The sequence below is a fragment of the Malaya genurostris genome, chromosome 1, assembly GCF_030247185.1.
Source record: "Malaya genurostris strain Urasoe2022 chromosome 1, Malgen_1.1, whole genome shotgun sequence".
In the NCBI taxonomy this organism is placed as follows: Eukaryota; Metazoa; Arthropoda; class Insecta; order Diptera; family Culicidae; genus Malaya; species Malaya genurostris.
The window spans coordinates 11,556,059-11,577,293 of NC_080570.1; the positions used below are offsets into that span (position 1 = coordinate 11,556,059).

The 21,235-nt window shown below is 38.2% G+C and overlaps 1 protein-coding gene across 2 annotated transcripts in view; it reads right to left on the reverse strand.

Annotated features, from left to right (window-relative positions):
- LOC131432378 (ETS-like protein pointed) overlaps nt 1-21,235 on the reverse strand; it is a 351,236-nt gene that overhangs the window by 302,835 nt on the left and 27,166 nt on the right. For both annotated transcript variants that reach the window (XM_058598615.1, XM_058598617.1), the window contains one exon: nt 4,366-4,792. In XM_058598615.1, the coding sequence (XP_058454598.1) occupies nt 4,366-4,779 (414 nt within the window). In that variant the 5' untranslated portion in view covers nt 4,780-4,792. The remainder of the gene's footprint in view (nt 1-4,365; nt 4,793-21,235) is intronic.

The window sequence follows — 21,235 nt, forward strand, 5'->3', positions numbered from 1 at the left end:
CAAACTGTGATTACCTTGCGTAATAACCGGGTAAAAGCATGTTAAATTTGCCCCAAAGATAATTCATATTATTTATACCTAACGCTCGTATTTTTATTTTACGAAAATCAGTACATTTGGCATGAAAATCAAGAAAATACAGTACATCGATTTCGAAAAAAAACCAGGAGATTTTGCAGTACGCATTTTTACTAAAAATAGTGAATAGAGATTGGAAAAATAACATGAGAATACAACTATGCAATGAAAAGCGACAAAAGGCTACCGCAGAGACGGGACTCGAACCCATAGCTAGCTCCTACCCGGGAAAATCATGAGCATGAACTTAGTGAGGCACCCCTCACCGATGATAACGCAAATAGGTGAATAATTTGTTGCTAATTTGTTGCTAATTAGTTATGGTAATTTTGAATTTGTTGCTCAATTTTTTAAAGTTTTTTTTGAGTACTTCGCTAAGTTCATATGAAGTTAGCGAAGCCCCTCTCCCAAATATGCTTCAAAACAAATCGAAGCCCAGTGAATAATTTGTTGCTCAATTTTTTTTAGAAAATACTCTTAGAAATGATAAAGCAATAATCGTGAACTGAAAAGTTTGTAATAAAAGGGGGGATGATGCGCACCCAGCCATGGTTAGTCACGAATAAAAACTTTGATCGACTTTTTCTTGACACCATGTTTTTTCAACTGTGTGTCACACGTATTCTAAAACTTGCTCGTCAGATGTCTCTCTATGGTCGGAGCTGCAATCAAAAATATTCATTGTTATTTAAAACAGTTAATAAAAGTGCAAAACAAGTTTCAAAAAAAAAAAATGACCGGAATTTTGATTTTTTTATCTGTGTAATTTTTTCATTCAGTAACCTCTCCGCCAGCTGTTTCTGCCCTCAATTAGTCTGTTTCTTCGAGTGCTTTACATGCAGGATAGTTGAATTGGAAAAACGATTTCTCCGGACAGGAGACAGGTACGGGTTCGAGTCCCGTCTCTGCGATAGCTTTTTCACGATTTTAATAACATAGTTGCATTCGCATATCATTTTTCAATCTGTTTTCCTCATTAGATACTGTTCTCAAATTTAAAACTAGCTCAAGCCAACTCTGCGTCTTGACAAGATTAAACAAATTAAATTATTAAAATTCGTTAAGAAAAATTCCACCAATGAAAAATCTGCGATTAGTCGGATACGTCACTTATACCGGAATTGATAACCATTCGATTTTCGAACCTCGTGAAAATTTCCAAAGTAGCTTGCAAACGAGTCTAGACTTGGAGAAATAGGCTCTGCCATTTTTTGAGAAAATGGAACGGTAAGAAAACAACGTGTTTTGTCGCTTACGTCATTTATACCATTATATCAGCGGAACCAGAAGTGACAGTCATTTGGTTTTCGAACTTGATCCACAATTCAACAGTAGCTTTCAAATGAGCCTAGACGTGTTAAAAACGGCTAAGCTATATCTGAGAAAATTGAGAGGGAAAATAGACGTGTTTTGCCGCTTACGTCATTTATACTATTAAATCTCCGGAACCGGAAGTGACAGCCATCTTCAAACTTGATAAATGATCCAGTAGTAGCTTTTAAACGAATCGTGTTAAAATCAACTAAGTCATATCTGATAAAATTGAACGGTAAGAAAATCTTTAAAAAGTACACACGCCGAGCTGAGTCGAATGGTACATAACACCGTGGGTATCCGAGGCTCCGTTCGAAGTTCGGGTTTTCCAGCAATTCTATAACCTTTCTATAGAAAAAGACAAAAATCCAGATCGACATCAAGGAAAATTGTTCCAGAGCAAGGAATAAGGTGGTGAATGAATTCATTAGAAAAACTCTTGGTTTGGCAAGCCATCTGTAGTTGCAGCACCATCAATGAGCGAAGCTAACGCACGGAGAACCCTTCGATCATAAAATTGCGATACCTGTTCGCGTCGTTTCGAAATGTCCATGAAAACAACATCGATGGTTAAAGCGTTTGGTGAAATTGTGTTCATTCGATTTGAGAAATTTATGATAACAAGTGTATATATAACGGCGGTGTTGTGATAAAGTTAACCTTGTTTAAGATGAAAAAGATTTGGTGACAAATTAGAAAATGTTAATGAATGATCATCTCGTAATCTTTCAGGTATGCGCAAAAATTTTATGCTTCAAATTCGATCATTGATTTACTTCCAGCTGTTTGATACCGAAGATGATGTTTATGCATTAGCAATAGAACGCTTTTTGACATGAATTTAATTTATAAAAGTAACAGGAGCGAAAGGTTTCAAACACACAGAACGCGCTGCGATTGAATGGCGCGTTTGAATTGCCGTCGCAAAATTTCAATTCCCAGCGGTTGATGCACCCAAGCTCATATAAATTGACTAAAATTATCAGTGCATAACTTTAGTTCAACCGTTTGAAGGCATCATCTTTCAATACTCATTTTAGGTAAATTTAATAATTTCGCTAATTTATTCGTCCCTCCGGGCACTTTTGCTGATTAAAAACTTTTTTCTACATCAATCATTTCGGATCGAATCAGAAGTATTTATTTTAGAATTTAGATCTTTACTGATCTCGACTTGACATGATCATCAAAATCACTTAGAGATCAGATCAGTTCTGATTTTGTAATGCTAATCGAAAAACAAAAATGACAGTTTAGTTAAAACAACAATCGATTAGTTGTACCAAATTTTAACCAATCGAATTCAGAAAATCAACTAATATTCTGGTTGAAATGGGATCGCGGGTGGTTCCGTGCGGGACAAGAGCACCCTCCTATCTTTGATGCGATCACAAGGAAACGTATTATTTGGCAGGAATTGGTATCTTACCACTAAGCACGGTTCGTGCTAGACGGGAACAGAGACAACAGTTTTGTTTTTTTTTTGTACTAAAGGACGTCATTGGATGATTATAAAGGTTGAAATTTGTAAAACACCTGAGAAGCGAAAAGACAAGCTTCTTGTCTCGGCGAGCGTAGATCACAAGGAACTCAACCTTTTCAGTGGTGGTCAAGTGCATGCTTATCGGAAAGAAGAACCGATTCAACCATACAATACAAACCTAAGTGAATGGTTATAGTTTATTCATTTCCGAGTACAATCTTTTTGACCGGTTCACCGTTTTCAACAATTTTTTGTTTGTTCAGGACCAGGCGCGTAGCCAGAGAAAATTTTCGGGGGGGGGGGGGGGGGGGGTTTTAGAACATGGTGATAAATCAACACATGTACAATTTATATCACAATGTTTCCCATGGGTTATAATTTTTTGTTTCGGGGGGGGGGGGGGGTTTGAACCCCTAAACCCCCCCCCCCTGTGTACGCGCCTGTTCAGGACTCATACAAAATCCACTTTGAATGACAAAACAACGCGAAAGAAACTTCTATTGATGCCGTTTCAGCAATATTCCGGTCATCGTCGTATGAAATCGCTTGACTGCAACTCGTGTGGCATCCAATTTTCTACCTTTTACCAACCTATTCAGCACAAATTAAAACCTTAACGTGCCGTTTTTTCCACGCCAACCATATGCTTCACAGTAACAAACCTTGCAACGGAAACCGGCAACTCTGGGCCCATTTTTCATTTCGGTGGAAAATGAAACAGCTCGTACAAAAACGAAAAAGCAAAATCCAGTGCTTAATCCAGACCAGTAGCGAGCGAAGAATGGCAAAAATATGACGGCTTCATAATTAAACCCGTTAAATATGCGATTATAATTCGACCAGACAATATTTCATATTGCTCTCTGTCCTGTGATCGTCGCAACGGGTTTCGTCGGCTGCTGTCACGTCGACTGCTGGCGTCGTGTGTGTGTCGCTTCGAACGAACGAACGAACAAAGATAACGAAGCAGACTGGGCGAAACAGTAGCGATCCGTCCACTCAACTGTCATAATTATTTTCTGTGCCTACTTTTCACGGTTTCATTTTTTTTCGCGGCTCTCATTTGTTGACATTTGTTAACTAGCGTTGTAATAATACCCCAATTCAGCTGCGCGTCTGACTGGTCGATAGAAGCAAAAAAAAAGTCGTAAAACGTTCGATTTGATTGTGCGTAGTAACGATAATGAGTTTGGTGTACTTGAACGGTGAGATGATGCAATCAGAATCGAGTAATGGATTGTTTTTTTTTCAGTTTGATTCCATGAATATTTCATTGGATCAATTTCCTTCTCGGTTGAAAATTGACTGCATTTATTCTGGAGACAGAATTCTTTGTCGATTGTCCATTCAGTTGATCACTCCTTCCCTCCCCCTCCTGTCATGTCAATTGATCACGTTTCTAATGGCTACCATAAAGATGTGAATAATAGTGGAGAGGACCCGCATCGCATACTGATTAATTAACCTGTGTGGAGCGAGGTTGCACCTACCTGCACAAATGTCGGCAAAAAGCTGACGGATTTTTTCAAATTTTTCTTCGTTTTCATAAGACCACCACCACCACCGATGGCGGGTGGTAGAACCAGTGACGGTACCAGTGATGACTGGACACCGGAAGATGCCATTGACTGCGTTACCGAGCCTCCACTACTGCCACTGTTGCTGCTACTAACGTTCAATGGCATTAACTTTCCTCCAATTCCACGGCCGCCGCCGCCACCGCCACCAACGGCGCTGCTGCCACCAACGCCGGCCAGCATCAGCGAGGACGCAGCCATCGGGCCGAGTCGGAAGGAGAATGAATTGTGTGTTTGCTGGGGTATCACTTTGACTGGTGCCTCGTAGAAAGGAGCCTCCTGGAGCGAGTAGTCCGCTAGTGCTTCATACGCTGCCTCCAATTCCATTTCTTGAGCGTACCTGAAAAAAAAAGATGAAAGAAAGATAGGCGATTATTGATCGAATACTGATCAATTTGGTAAATTCTTGGTTTTGTTGTCAAATGTCAACGCAGCTAACTGTCAACTAGAACACCGGACAGTAGTAGGAATAACCAAACTTCGCGGCACGTGCTTTTTTCGACGTTGCTAGGAGCAACCGTGAAACATTTATGCTGTTTATATATAAACCTCAACGACACTATATTAGTCTTTCGTATCATCGTACAGTTGAATATTACCGTCATGAATGAATATCGATCTTGAGAAAAAATTTTAAATACAACTAAACAAAAGTAATAGTGCAATATACATTCAGTTTGCCCGACAACAACTGCGATAGTTCTTCAATATTTCATATATATATATATATATATATATATATATATATATATATATATATATATATATATATATATATATATATATATATATATATATATATATATATATATATATATATATATATATATATATATATATATATATGTACATATATATATATATATATATATATATATATATATATATATATATAAGCGAAAGTAATCGAATTCTTTGAGAGAGTACATAAACTAACTGCGTATTTTGAAACGGTGGCTGGTTTCAGAAATACAGTAAAAGTTGCAAATCTATTCATTTATTTCGTCAAGCAGACTACCTATAGATGGTTTACAATATTCACTTACATACTAAGCATTATTTCTATGACAAAACTAAAATTTTATTTGAATTTTTGACATAGTAAGGTCAAGCTGTTCGCAGTATTGATTGTAATGGCGCATTAAAGACTGTTCCAGAAAGTTTGGACGCAACCAAAAACCGCTGCCATTTCGCAATGGTTCAGAATCTGTCAATTTTTATGGTTGCGTCCTGTTGTTTACACTCTTCTCTAACCACTTGTGCAGTTGTTTATTCGGTTTCATTGGTTTGTTTCGAAATGCGTGGACATTCAGCAGAACAACGTCGGAAAATTGTGTACACATGGTGCACAGAACGCGGACTGTCACTGAGAAAGATAGCAAAAATGGAAGGAGTAAGTGAAAAAGCCGTGCGAAATGCAATCAGGAAGTTCGGTGAGGATAACACCTTTGAGGATAAACCGAAAACGGGTCGAAAAAAGGTCCTGCTAACCCTCAGTTGGATAAACGTATACTGAAGGCGTTCGAGCAAAAGAAGGACGTTTCAGTTCGGGATGTGGTCAAAAAAGTGGGCACTTCGAAGTCAAGTGTTCTTCGTGCTGAAGAACGTTTGAATCTTCGAACCTATGAGAAGCAGAAACAACCAAAACGTAGTCCGAAACAAGAAGCATCGATCAGGCCGAGGGGTCGAAAGCTGTACAATACGATTCTTGCTGGAAATTTGAACTGCATAATCATGGAGTCGATTACAAATCCTTGCCGGGATCACAATATTATACGGTGCGAGAAGGGCGAGTGTTAAACCAGTCCGAGACATCGATTGAAGTCGAAAAATTTGGTAAGAAAGCTATGGTCTGGCAAGCAATTTGTAGCTGCGGTAAGATTTCGAAACCCTTCATCACCACTGCTTCAATGAACAGCGAAATATACATCAAGGAATGTTTACAAAAACGACTTCTACCCATGATTCGAAGCCACAAGGATCCTGTTGTCTTCTGGCGAGATCTTGCTTCTTGCCACTACTCGAAATCAACGGTAGAATGGTACACTACCAAAAATGTCACTTTCCTCCCAAAAGGCATGAATCCACCAAATTGCCCACAACTTCGACCAAATGAGGAATTTTGGGCATTAACGAAGGCACATCTTAGGAAACATGTCTCGGCAGCCGAAACCATTCAACAGTTCGAAAAAGATTGGAAAAAAGTGTCAAAACTTACCGCCAAGAAGTCAGCAAATGCAAATGTTGAGAATAATATTCTGTTGTTGTAATCTAATATTATCAGTATATCGAATAAAATTTGAATATCTAACACTTGTGAATTATTTACAGCGAAATCAAAGTGCGTCCATACTTTCTGGGACAGTCTTTACCAGACTGATTGGACTGAATTTTGCATAATTTGTTCTAGTATGTCTTTCTAAAAATAATTTTTTGGTTCATAACTGAGGGCTTATAATGGAGCTGATTGAATGCGTTGAGAGATAATGTCGCTGATAAAATAAAGCATTCCTTCAAGTGTCTGTATATTGATGAGCATGCAGCGTGCTTCATATGATGGTAGAGGAAATGCTGTCCAGTCTAAATTACGAAGTGCATATACAAGAAATTGTTTTCGAGTCGATTCAATGTGTTCTTCGTGAATCATATATTATATGGAATCCATACTAAGATGCAATGTTTCAAAGTGGGTCTGACATATGTACTAAGCAATTTTATAGTATTCAGGTATGACTGAAGCGTTTAATAAAACACATCAGACTATTTGCTTTATTGATTGAGTCCAAGATTACGCCTAAATCTCGTACAATTATACTTTTTTCTACTACTTGATTTCCTAAAAGGATGTCTACAGAATGGGTTTCGTTATTCCGACTTAAAGTTATTGAGTTACATTTTTTTTACATTGAGTTGGAGTAGACTTTTGCAGCACCAATTGTGGGATAGATTAATTCCGTTCTGGAATATTACAGGGTCGTTGATATTTTTAAGTTTTAGAGTTTCATGTCGTCTGCATATATAAGCACTTTTGGATTTTTGAGTATGAAGGAAATGTCGTTTATATGTAAAATGAAAAGAAGAGGTCCTAGGTGAGAGCCCTGAGGTACGCCGGATGCTACATTAATTGGTTCAGAGTTAATGTTTTGGAGGCGAACTACTTGTATACGATTTGTTAAGTATGCTACGAGCCACTCCCGAAGGTTATGTTCTATGCCAATTTTTTGTAGTTTATATAAAGGTAATGGTGTGTCAGTACGATCGAAAGCTTTACTAAAGTCGGTGTAAAGAGTTTCTACGTGGTTGCCAGTGTCCATCACGTTCATAGTGAATGTCACAAATTCTACACTCAATATTATTATACTTAGTCTACGCTTGACTTCTTCAAAGTCAATTTTATTATATTTCGGCGCTTACAGACGGAGCAGAAAATATGAACTTCACCCGATATCTGCAGAAGTAAGGCAAGAGTTAATGGCTATGACGACTCCACCTCCAGACCTTTGCGACTATCAGGAAAGTACTCCTAAGAGACCCACATTTTTTTCGATGAGATGCAAAAATTTACAAGAACGAATGAACGGTTCAACGGAACCCCTCCACTCATCTCTAGTTCTGAATGGGGTGTGTGTCGTGCGCATGCGCTCAACGGAACCAATTCCTTCTTATGTGACATCCGATCGAAATGGAATTCGATGGCCATTTGAATCACTGGTCACCTACGAAAACCAACAAACCGCGTATCAATACTGTCAGCAAATCGTTCATTTCGACAGGTCTTGCAAGAAGAAGGACAACAATATATTTCGAATTGTGGACTATAAAACTTTTCCCTATTTCTTGAAAATTAGCTTAAAAGCCGTAAAACTAAGGGAAAAATTCCTTGTTACCAACTATCTTGAAAGCTCTCGAAAAATTTTCGTTTGAAAAATATCGTCTTGAAAAAATTCCCGACTTGTTTTCGAATTTCCTAAAAAAAATTCGATCCTGAATCGATAAAAAAATGCCGAGTATTTAAAAAATGCATGGAACGTCGAGATCTAGGGTTCTTCCGAAAACAAAAACTTCCAAATTTCCTTGTTGCCCTATAATATTGCATCTCTCGAAACGGAAATGTCCGCCATTACCCTTCCAAATTTGTTTGACATTGTCGACTTTCAAATAAGGCAAAGTTTATCGAAATTTGTTGAGTCATCTTAGAGAAAATTCAGCCCATGAAAAATGTGCGGATAGTCACTTATACCAGTTACTTAAATCATCATATCTCCGGAACTGGAAGTGTCAGCTATTTGATTTTTGAACTTGATTCACAATTCAATAGTAGCTTTCAAACGAGCCTAGGCTTGCTAAAAACCGCATAAGCCTTATCTGAGAAAAATGAGCGAAACAAAACTTCACGTTTTGTCGTTCATGTCACTTATACCATTATATCTCCGAAACTAGAAGCCACAGCCATTTGAGCCTCCAGCTTGATCAACAGTAGTTTTCAAACGAGCCTGAGCTTGTTGAAATCGTTTCAGCCATCTCCGAGAGAATTGAGCGGTGAAAATCTTTGAAAAGTGACAGACATTCCGATCGCGTCGAGCTGAGTCGAATAGTATGTAACACTATAGGTCTCCGAGGCTCCGTTCGACAGTCGGTTATTCCAACAATTCTAATACCTTTCTATAGAGAAAGGCACGAATAGCAAAATTCGAAATTTGTATGTTATTTCATTTCGGATTTACGTATTTCGGTGGAAGAAACTATCAAAATGCTGTACGATTCATTCTTGGCATTCAGAAGGGCCAAATTCTGGAATTCTCTACGATATTAAACACTGTTCGGAACATTTTTCTCGAACGCGATGCAGTGAAATGTAGAATTTATTCGCACTCGTTTGGTGCGAGAAGTACACAAAACTAATCAAATTATGCTAGATTTGCACTAAACTGATGATTTTTATTTCCGATTTGCAAAGAATCAATCTTTATAGTTCTTCTGATAATATTCGGAGCCATTAGAAGAGTTGATTTTGCATAATGTTCCCCATCGTTGTCCACTTTTCATTGAAATTTTGCTCCATGGCAAACGACCAGCAGCAGGGGCGCAATCGCTCTTGTTTGGAGCGAAATCGGCACCGCGAACGTCTCGCAGCAGAACTGCTCACAATGTCGATTGCTTCCATACTGAACCAATTTTGGGTAAAAGTTTTCTTTTTACGTGATTTCATTGGTACGTTTTTTATGGCGGTCCCCACAAAAAACGCCACATATAGAATTTTGATGTCTTCTATTTCCTTTCGGATTTGCATATTTCAGTGGAAGAAACTATCAAAATGCTGTACGGGATTTATTCCTGGCATTTAAATTTTGGAATTCTCTACGATATAAATCACTGTTCGGGGCATTTTCCTCAAACACGATGCAGTCAAATGTCGGCTTTATTCGCACTCGTTTGGAGCGAATTTAGAACTTCGAAAAGTGCACAAAGCTAATAAAATTATTCCAGATTTGCACTATATTGATGGTGTTTAGCTCCGATTTGCAAAGAAGCAATCTCTACAGTTCTTCCGATAACATTCGGAGCCATTAGAAGAGCTCTTTTTACGTGATTTCGTTTGTAGCTTTTTCACAAATGGGCGGATTCAACGCCACAAAAATAGCACGATACAGAATTTTTATGTCGATTATTTCATTTCGGATTTACTTATTTCAGTGAATGAACCTATCAGAATGCTGTAAATTTTGCTCCATGGCAAACGACCAGCAACAGGATGATGCAATCGCTCATGTTTGAAGCGGAATTGGCACCGCGAACGTCCCGCAGCAGAACTGCTCACAGTGTCGATTGCTTCCATACTGAACCAATTTTGGGTTAAATTTTTTTTTACGTGATTTATGAATGGGCGGTCCCCACAAAAATAGCTACATACAGAATTTTGATGTCTTCTATTTCCTTTCGGATTTGCATATTTCAGTGGAAGAAACTATTAAAATGCTGTACAGGATTTATTCCTGGCATTTCAAATTATGGAATTCTCTACGATATAAAACACTGTTCGAGGCATTTTTCTCAAACACGATGCAGTCAAATGTTGGCTTTATTCGCACTCGTTCGGAGCGAATTTAGAACTTCGAAAAGTGCACAAAGCTAATTAAATTAATCTAGATTTGCACTAAATTGATGATGTTTAGCTCCGATTTGCAAAGAAGCAATCTTTACAGTTATTCCGATAACAATCGGAGCCATTAGAAGAGTTGTTGTTGCATAATGTTCCCCATTGTTGTCCACTTTTCGTTGTATTTTGCTCCAATGCAGACGACCACCAGCAGGATGACCCAATCGCTCTTTTTACGTGATTTCGTTTGTAGCTTTTTCACAAATGGGCGGACTCAACGCCACAAAAAGAGCACGATATAGAATTTTTATGTCGATTATTTCATTTCGGATTTACTTATTTCAGTGAAGGAACCTATCAGAATGCTGTACGAGATTCATTCCTGGCATTTAGGAAGGCCAAATTGTGAAATTATCGACGATATTAAACACTGTACGGAGCATTTTTCTCGAACGCGAAGCAGTCAAATGTTGGCTTTATTCGCATTCATTTAATGCGAAAAGTGCACAAAGCTAATCAAATTATTCAAAATTTGCACTAAACTGATGATTTTTATCTCCGATTTGCAAAGAATCAATACTTATAGTTCTTCCGATAACATTTGGAGCCATCAGAAGGGCTGATTTTGCATAATGTTCCCCATCTTTGTCCACTTTTCGGAGTATTTTGCTACAATGCAAACGACCAGCAGAACTGTTCACAGTGCCGATTGATTCCATACTGAAACAATTTTGGTTAGGAGCATTCTTTTTACGTGATTTTGTTTGTGGCTTTTTCACAAATGGGCGGTCCCCACAAAAATAGCAACATAAAAGATTTTTATGGCTATTATTTCGTTTCGGATTTGCATATTTCAGTGAAAGAAACTATCAAAATGCTGTACGGGATTAATTTCTGACTTTCAGAAGGGCCAAATTTGGGAATTCTCTACGATACTAAACAATGTTCGGAGCATTTTGCTCGAACGCGAAGCAGTCAAATGTTGGCTTTATTCGCACTACACAAAGCTGATCAAATTATTCTAGATTTGCACTAAACTGATGATTTTTATCTCAGATTTTCAAAGAATGAATCTTTATAGTTCTTCCGATAACATTTGGAGTCATTAGAAGAGTTGATATTGCATAATGTTCCCCATCGTTGTCCACTTTTAGTTGTATTTTGCTTCAATGCAAACGACCAGCTGTTTATATTTTGTTTTTGTAGGTACAATAAAACAAGATTTATTTCCGCTGTTAAACTGTTTCATTTAATTAAATCAATCCTGGAATACCGAGTTGATTACCAATGTCCAGATATTAAGTTTATGATCGCTCCTCTAATGAAACCTGATTTCGAAAAAAAAACGTTTAGGAGAAAAACACGCTCCAATAATTTCATGTTTCCAGATCAAGAGCTCATCAAGATTTACGAGATGATAAAAAAAAGGCGGGTGGGTAATGTCAGAGACATAACTGGATGTCGTGAATACGAAAACAACTGACATGTTCCTTAACACTTCCGAATATCAATTGTATGAATTATGCACGCATTCCCCTTTTTCACATTTTTCGCAAAAACAAAGAAAGCTTCACTTGATCTCGATTACTGTGAATTTCACACAGCGAAAAGTGCACAAATCTAAGCAAACTGTTCTTGATATGTAGTAAACTGAGGATATTTCCCTACGATTTGCAAACAACAAATCCTAATAGTTCTTTAGAAAACTTTTAGAGCCATTAGAACGGCTGATATTGTGCAATGCTCTCCACCGTTGTTTTTTTCCCAATGCTAATGACTGGCAGCTGTGACGAATTCGCTCTTGTCGAAAGCGAAACTAGCTGTGCAGACGACACAAAACACATCTGCTCATAGGGGCGATAAAATCCAAACTAATTCAATTTTTGTTAAGAGATTTCCTTTTATGTGATTTCGTTTGTAGCTTTTTCACTAATGGGCGGTCCTAACGGCTATAAAAATAGCCGCATTCAGAATTTTAATGTTGATTATTTCATTTCGGATTTGCATAATTTATTGAAAGAAACTATCAATATGCTGAAGGGACTCGTTTCTAGCATTCAGAAAAGTCAAATTGCGTAATTCTCTACGACATTAAACTCTGGAACATTTTTCGCAAAAACAAAGAAGGCTTCACTTGATCTCGATTACTGTGAGTTTCACACAGCGAAAAGTGCACAAATCTAAGCAAACTGTTCTTGAATTGTAGTAAACTGAGGATATTTCCCTACGATTTGCGAACAACAAATCCTAATAGTTCTTTAGAAAATTTTTAGAGCCATTATAACGGCTGATATTGTGCAATGCTCTCCACCGTTGTTTTTATCCCAATGCTAATGACTGGCAGCTGTGACGTAATCGCTCTTGTCGAAAGCGTGCAGACGACACAAAACACATCTGCTCGCAGTGGCGATACAATCCAAACTGATTCAAGTTTTGTTGAGAGGCTTGTTTCTACCTGATTTCGTTTGTAGCTTTTTCATTAATGGGCGGTCCTAACGGCTATAAAAATAGCCGCATACAGAATTTAAATGTCGATTATTTCATTTCGGATTTGCATATTTTATTGAAAAAAACTATCAATATGCTGAAGGGACTCGTTTCTAGCATTCACAAGGACCAAATTGAGGAACTCACTGCGATATTCACCACTTTTCGGAACATTTTTCCCGGACGATTTGTTGTACAGCAGCAGATATTTTGTTCTCTTCCTTAGAACGCGTTCTGATTCTTATCACTCTCTCAGAGGGTAAATTTTGAAAAGGCACCCCACAGTAAAGTAAGTCGTATTCACGACAAAAATGGGTTGTATAGAGGTACAGTAAAGTAAATTCCGCATAATTCTTTAGGAGTATTATTATGGTTTTAAGAAGAACCGAATAGAAGTCTGGAATAGAGAACTGGACCCTGAGTTCAAGACCTAAATTTAGATCCAATAACAGACTCAGAATCCTGTTTCAGTCGCTGCTGGTTCTCGCCTTGGTGGCCAGCAAGCGAATGAGAGATGCGACCTGAGCGTTTGAGGTTTTTATTAACCACGCAGAAGGTGCATTCACTCTCGCTGCTGGTTAACTCCCGCTGCTGCTGCTGGCTGGTCCTCTCGCCTTGATGGCCAGCAAGCGAATGAGAGATGCGACCTGAGCGTTTGAGGTTTTTATTAACCACGCAGAAGGTGCATTCTCTCTCGCTGCTGGTTAACTCCCGCTGCTGCTGCTGGCTGGTCCTCTCGCCTCGATGGCCAGCAAGCGAATGAGAGATGCGACCTGAGCGTTTGAGGTTTTTATTAACCACGCAGAAGGTGCATTCTCTCTCGCTGCTGGTTAACTCCCGCTGCTGCTGCTGGCTGGTCCTCGCGCTTCGATGGCCAGCAAGCGAATGAGAGATGCGACCTGAGCGTTTGAGGTTTTTATTAACCACGCAGAAGGTGCATTCTCTGTCGCTGCTGGTTGATGATTCCACTCCCACGACGTCTGCTTCCATCGAACGCACGAAAAGAAATGATCGATTTTCGACCACGGTTCCCCTTTTATACGCATTCAGTTGAAGATATGTGCCTGACTATCTCAAAAACGTCGTCCTTGCGCGAAAAACCCAAGCGAAAGTAAAAAGTTTTCCGCGTTGTTTTCAAATTTTAAGAAAACTTAATTTTTGAGTTGTTTGTGGTTATCGCACACTGTTCAAAATATTATCCTGAATTCCTGATCATATTTTTGATGAAATGGTGAAAGAATTATGTTGCTACCATTAATACAAGTCGAGATATTCGCGATTAAGTTCTGCCCATTCTTCCATATGGCTAATTTTGAAAAGGCGCCCCATAGTAAAGTAAGTCGTATTCACGACAAAACCGGTGGCCGAAACAGAGTAACAACAACAACAACAACAACAACAACAACAAGCACTCCGGAGTTCCTTGCACCGGCTCCGCGCTCATCCCCGGGAGATCCGGTTCCGAAACAGTAATTCAACATTGTTTAAAAACAATAACCAGCGTCGTGAAAAAAACACCGCACATTGTCGATAAAAACCGTCAAACAAGCTGTTAGTGGCGATGATTCGCGTGAGCACTTCGTCAAAATTATGAAAACAACAACGGCGTGCAGGAATCTGGCGTGGCCAATAAATTATAAACCTCACTTCTTACTCGGCGGTCCTCGGACGTGTGGGTGTCTGTTTGGTAATTTTATTTTTGTGATTAAAACTTTTTCATACAAACCCGTAAATAATCCCTTCTTCCACTTTCTGGAAATAATTTATAACTCTTTCTTTCGAGCTGTGCCGATGATGATGCAGCAGGAGGCAGGCAGAAGACATCCGAATAAATAAACATTAACCAGCTGTCAGAAGCAGAAGCTGCTGGCAGCGCTGACTGAAAGCCCGAACGATCGAAGACGGCCGTGTGTGTGTGTGTCAAAACAAAGCCGTCACCTCCAGCCAGGCGTGGATTAGTCCGAAATTTGCACGGCGCGCGGTACCGAATTCCCAGTTGACAGATGTGCCGGGAAAATTTTCCCCGGTGCTGTGCTGAAAGAAAAGCTCGTAAAATGTCACCCAGGATTAAGTCGAAATGTGACAGCAGCAGAGCAGTGCAAAGCAACCGAAGAAAGAGTATATAAAACGATGGTTTAGCACCTCATTTGCGAATGACGCGAAATTGCTGCCGATTGTTCGTGTGGAATGGTGGAAAAATGCACGCGTCTTCTGGGTGCCGTGTCTGGATTTTCGATTGAACCAACGGTCTTGAGCGCAGTGTTTGGAGGTTCGACTGTTGATTGCGAAGGCGTTTTATTTTCGATTATCAAATCAGCTTTGATAACCAGATACTCGAGAACACAAATTAACGATTGTTCACAGCAATAAATTCAAGATCACTTATCATCATTCCATTCATCATCTTTGAATAGAAAGAACCAAAAAACAAACACGGTAAGTGATCGCAATAAAAATGTCAATTTTATTTTATTACCTGGCGCCAGCCAGCTAGGCCCGACGGGTAAACGCCGATAGTGATTCTGTCATTTTGCGTCTTGTAACATCGGAATCAGAAACGTCAAAATGTTTTAGTCACCCGAAGCATAGTGCGGCCACAAAGGAGATAACGGAATGCACAGATTTGATGACCTCTCCTGGCGGGCCCCGACGGCAAAGACCATAAAAACAAATTTTATTACCCTTTGTCTGTCTGTCTGCCGCCCATGCGACATAAACTGGAGGCGGCCTACCTGTCACCTCTATTTGCTAGTTGTTCTTTGCCGAAAGTTGGGTGTTTGTTTTGACTGTGACTCGTCTATAAATTTCCTTTATTTGCTTTTTTTCTTTGCAACGCAGTTTCGTCCCAGGAATGGTAATTTTTTTTTGACACAAGAGAATGGAATAATTCACTAGGCAACACTTCTAGAGCTTTAACGATAAAATAGGCCATGAGAACCACCAGCAGTCCAGCGTTTTTTTTACTCGAACGAAAGGCTCAACATAATAAAAAAACACATGCATCTTTGAAGGAACTGTAATTTGAACCTCCGAAGAAGGATCGACCGGGTTCTGTCTTTCGAAGAATCCGATCGATGTGCGATCGCACTCGGACCTAAACGGGCAAAGTGCAAAGGATAACGACGACGGTTTCGAATGGAGCCTTGCCACATCCGTGTGTTTAACTAACTTTTTTGTTGTTGTTGTTGGTTCTTTTTGGGTTGCTTCGCCGCAGTAGCCACCGAAGTACCTACTTTCGATTACAACGGAGAACGGATTAAATTTCCCCCCGGCACCACCAGTAGGGAGCGAAAAAAGTATCCAATTTCCGATGATGGTTCAATGAAATTTATGTCCTAAAATTGAGAATGAGACAAGATCACTTTTCGGGGCAAAAAAAAAAGGACCCTTTGCCAGCAACATTCGGTTCGGTTCGATTCGATTCGGTTCGGTCGCAGTAGGCGCTGTTTTTGTTGTTTCTGCTGGTTGCGGTTTTCCAACCGCCATCTCATCATTTGAAGTTTGCGCCCTATGTTCGAATTGGGCGGTCGTCCAATCAGTCCAATGTTTTGGGATGGCAGGTTTCGTCCAAACCAGAATCGCGGTCACCCATCCGTCGGTGGATTCGTCGAACGCCTTTGGATCATCGGTGGGTGAGGAACCGTTTTTGACGTAGGACTACGTCAAAATAGGTTTTTTTTTAAAATAATTACATGATTATTACTGGAAAATTGCTGTAAGTCTACGCATACACTACCGTACACGAAGTTCCAAAAAAAATTTCTGCTGAATGCACTTCGTAAGTTTGTTTTTCCTGCAAGCACTATCCATAATGGTCTTAAATCTTTCGTTTGGCAAGAACCAGAAAGACAGGCAGTGGAACAAAAACCGGATCTCATGAATCACCAGAAGGCCGCGAAGGTGAAGCAAATATTGCCGAAGAGACCAGATTTTTCAGGTACGTATTGTGACTACAAAAATGAAAATGTCTCCAACTTTCAAGCAACGGCAAGTTATGAAGTCGTTTAAGATGAAAACTGTACCAAACCGTAAACAGAATGGAACAAATCAAAAATACTATTCGATCGAAAAACAGTTCGAAAAAAAATTATTAGCAAAACTTCTCAAACAGCTGCGCTTGAAAGAACTACTCCAGTAATTACTCAAAATAACTGCTCGAAAAATGGCATAGAGTATATCTAAAAGTCAACACGACCTAATGGTTGAGAAACAGATTAAAGAATTACTAAAAAAAATACACAAGCAGCATCATCTCGAAAAACTGTTCGAAAAATAGCTAAAAAAAAAACAGCTCGAAAACTTCTTGAAAATCTAACAAACTCGAAGAAACTGCTCGCAAAGCCTCTCGAAAAACTACTACAAATACTACTTGATAATCAAGTCAGAATCGGCTCCAAAGCTCGTTTGAATAAACTGTTCGGATAAATGCATGGAGAAACAGCTTGAAAAACTGTTCCCAAGACTGCTCGAAAAACTACTTGAAAAAAAAACGCTCGAAATACATCTTGAAATATCTCTTTAAAATCCTGCTTAAAAACTGCTTCCAAAAATATTCTCAAAAAACTTTTCAAAATAATTTGCTCAAAAAAACTACTTGAAACCCGGTTAAAAATTGCAAATTGAAGAACTGCTCGAGAAACTGCTTGAAAAAAAAAAACGCTTGAAATACATCTTGAAATATCTTCTTAAAATCCTGCATGAAAACTGCTTCTAAACCGCTCGAGACGACCCGAAAAAATTTCTCGAAAAACTTTTCAAAATAATTTGCTCAAGAAACTGCTCACAAAACTACTCGAAACCCGGTTCAAAATTAAAACTTGAAGAACTGCTCGAAAAACTGCTTGAAAAAAAAATCGAAATAAATCTTGAAATATCTTCTTAACATCCTGCATGAAAACTACTGAAAAAAATGCTCGAAACCAGGTCGAGTCGAAACTGCTCAAAAAACTACTCGAAACCCAGTTCAAAATTAAAACTTAAGGAACTGCTCTGGAAACTGCTTGAAAATATAATGTCTTGAAACATTTCCTTAAAATCCTGCTTGAAAACTGCTTCCAAACTGCTCGAGAGACGACTCGAAACTGTTTAAAGTAATTTGCTCAAGGAACTGCTCAAAAAACTACTCAAAATCCGGTTCAAAATTACAACTTGAAGAACTGCTCGAGAAACTGCTTGAAAAAAAATCGAAATAAATCTTGAAATATCTTCTTAACATCCTGCATGAAAACTGCTCGAAACCAGGTCGAGTCGAAACTGCTCAAAAAACTATTCGAAACCAAAATTACAACTTGAAGAACTGCTCGAGGAACTGCTTGAAAAAAAAAAACGCTCAAAATAATTCTTGAAACATTTCCTTAAAATCCTGCTCAAAAAACTGCTTCAAAACTGCTCGAGAGACGACTCGAAATTTTTTTTAAAATAACTTGATCGAGACACTGCTAAAAAAAAACTACTCAAAACCCGGTTCAAAATTATAACTTGAAGAACTGGTCGAAGAACGGCTAAAAAAAACTCCACGAAAAAAATAATGGAAGCAATTTGCTGGATGATGGAGGAATGGAGAAAACTTGCTTAAAACAAAGCTCAGAAAATTATTCGAGAAACTAAACGAAAAACTTTTTAAAAAGTATCCCGAAACTGCTTGAAAAAAATTCTGGAAGAAACTTCTCTAAAAGCTGCATGGACAAGCTCGAAAAGCTGTTCGAAAGAATGTTCGAGGAACGGCTCGAAAAAATTGCTTCCAAAACCTCTCGAAAAACTAATCCAAATACTACTTGATAAACAAGCTCAAAAATATACTGAAAAAGCAGCTCGAAAAAACCGTTCGAATAAATGCATACAAAAACAGCTCGAAAAATATGCTGAATATAAAACTGCTCGCAAACTCGAAAAAAAATTGTTTTCCCAAGACTGCTCGAGAAACTACATAAAAAAACGCTTGAAATATCTCCTTAAAATCCTGTTTGAAAACTGCCTGAGAGATGACTCGAAAAACTTCTCAAAAAAACTTGCTCAGGACATTGCTAGAAAAACTGCTCAAAAAACTACTCGAAACCCGGTTCAAAATTACAACTTGATGAACTGGTCGAAGAACTCCTCGAACAAAAATAATGGAAGCAATTTTTTTTCGAAAATCTGCTTGAAAACAGCTCAGCAAATTATTCGTGAAACTACTGGAAAAACTACTTATAAAGCATCTCGAAAACTGCTTGAACAAAATTCTGGACGAAGCTTCTCTAAAAGCTGCTCGGACAAGCTCGAAGAACTGTTTGAGGAACGACTGGAAAAAATTTGCTTCTCGAAAATCTACTCCAAATACTACTTGATAAACAAGCCGAAATCAGCTCGAAATAAATACTGAAAAAACCGTTCGACAAAAAAAAACGGAAAAAGTATTCGATGCTGAAAAAATACCCTGCTCGAAAACTAAAAAAACACTGCTTAGTAAATTTTTCGCTATACTACTTGGGAAACTGTTCGGAAAAAATAATCGAAAAACTTACCGAAAAATCTCCTTAAAATCCTGCTTGAAAACTACTCGAGAGAAGACTCGAAAAACTTCTAAAAATAATTTGCTAAGGAAATTGCAAGAAAAACTACTACAAAAACTACCCGAAAATCAAAAATACTGATTGAGGAACTGGTCAAGAAAATGCTAGAGAAAAACTCGAAAAATATATAATAGAAGCCACTTCTCGAAAAGTTACTTGAAAAACATTTCAACAAACTGCTCGAGAAAGTTTTGAGCAAAAATCTTAGAAAACTTTCCGAAAACTACTAGAGAAGCTGCTCGAGAAATATGCTAAAAGAAACTACTCAAAAAAACATTCTGAAAAACTACACGTGGAACAATTCGAAAGAAATGCCCGGAAAATTTCTCAAAATATCTGCTCAAGAAACTGCTAGGAAAACTTTTCAAGAAACTGACAACTCGAATAAATTTGCTTGAAAAACTTCTTAAAATAACTTGCTCAAGAAAATGCTAGAAAAACTACTCAAAACCCGGTTCAAAATTACAACTTAAAGAACTGATCGAAGAACGGTGAAAAACAATGGAAGCAATTTTTTTCGAAAATTTGCTTAGAAACAGCTTAGAAAATTATTCGAGAAACTACTCAAAAAACTATTTAAAAACCATCTCGAAAACTGCTTGAAAAAAATTCTGGAAGAAACATCTCTAAAAACTGTTCGAGGAACGGCTTGAAAAAAATGCTTTCAAAACCACTCGAAAAACTACTCAAAATACTAATTGATAATCAGCTCGAAAAATATACTGAAAAGGTAGCTTCGAACGGCGAATAAATGCATGGAAAAACAGCTAGAAAAATATGCTGGAAAAAAAACTGCTCGCAAACTCGAAAAACAATTTTTCTGCTCGAGAAACTGCTTGCAAAAAAACGCTCGAAATACATCTTGAAATATCTCTTTAAAATCCTGCTTGAAAACTGTTCGATAGACGATTCGAAAAAATTGCTCGAAAAACTTCTCCAAATAAATTGCTCAAGAAAATAGTAGAAAAATTACTCGAAACCCGGTTCAAAATTGCAATTTGAAAAACTGGACGAAGAACGGGTAAACTCCTAGAAAAATGGGAGCAATTTTTTCCGAAAATCTGCATAAAAACCAGCTCAGAAAATTGTTCGAGGAACTACTCGAAAAATTATTTAAGAAACTTCTCGAAAAACATTCGGGAAGAAACTTCTCTAAAAGATGCTCTGACAAACTCGAAAAGCGTTGAAGTGCTCGAAAAATATGCTGAAAGAAACCCTGCTCCAAAACTCTAAAAGACTGCTCGGAAATCTGTTCGAAAAATATATTCGAAAAACCTACCGAAATATCTTCTGAAAATCCTGCTTGAAAACTGCTCGAGAGAAGACTTAAAAAACTTCTTAAAATAACTTGTTCAGAGAACTGCTAGAAAAATTACTACGAAACTACTCGAAAATCAGCTCAAAATTATCGAACCGGCTATAAATAAACTTTAAATTAAAGTAATTAATTCCCTTAAAAATACTACTTGAAGAACTGGTTGAAAAAGGCTAAAAAATAAAAAGGCTGTTTGCCACTTCTCGAAAAACTGCTTAAAAAACGGTTTAAGAAACTGCTCGAGAAGGTACTAGACAAAGATTTTGGAAAACTTTTCGAAAACTATTCGAGAAGCTGCTCGAAAAATATGCTAAAAGAAACTGCTTGATTTTT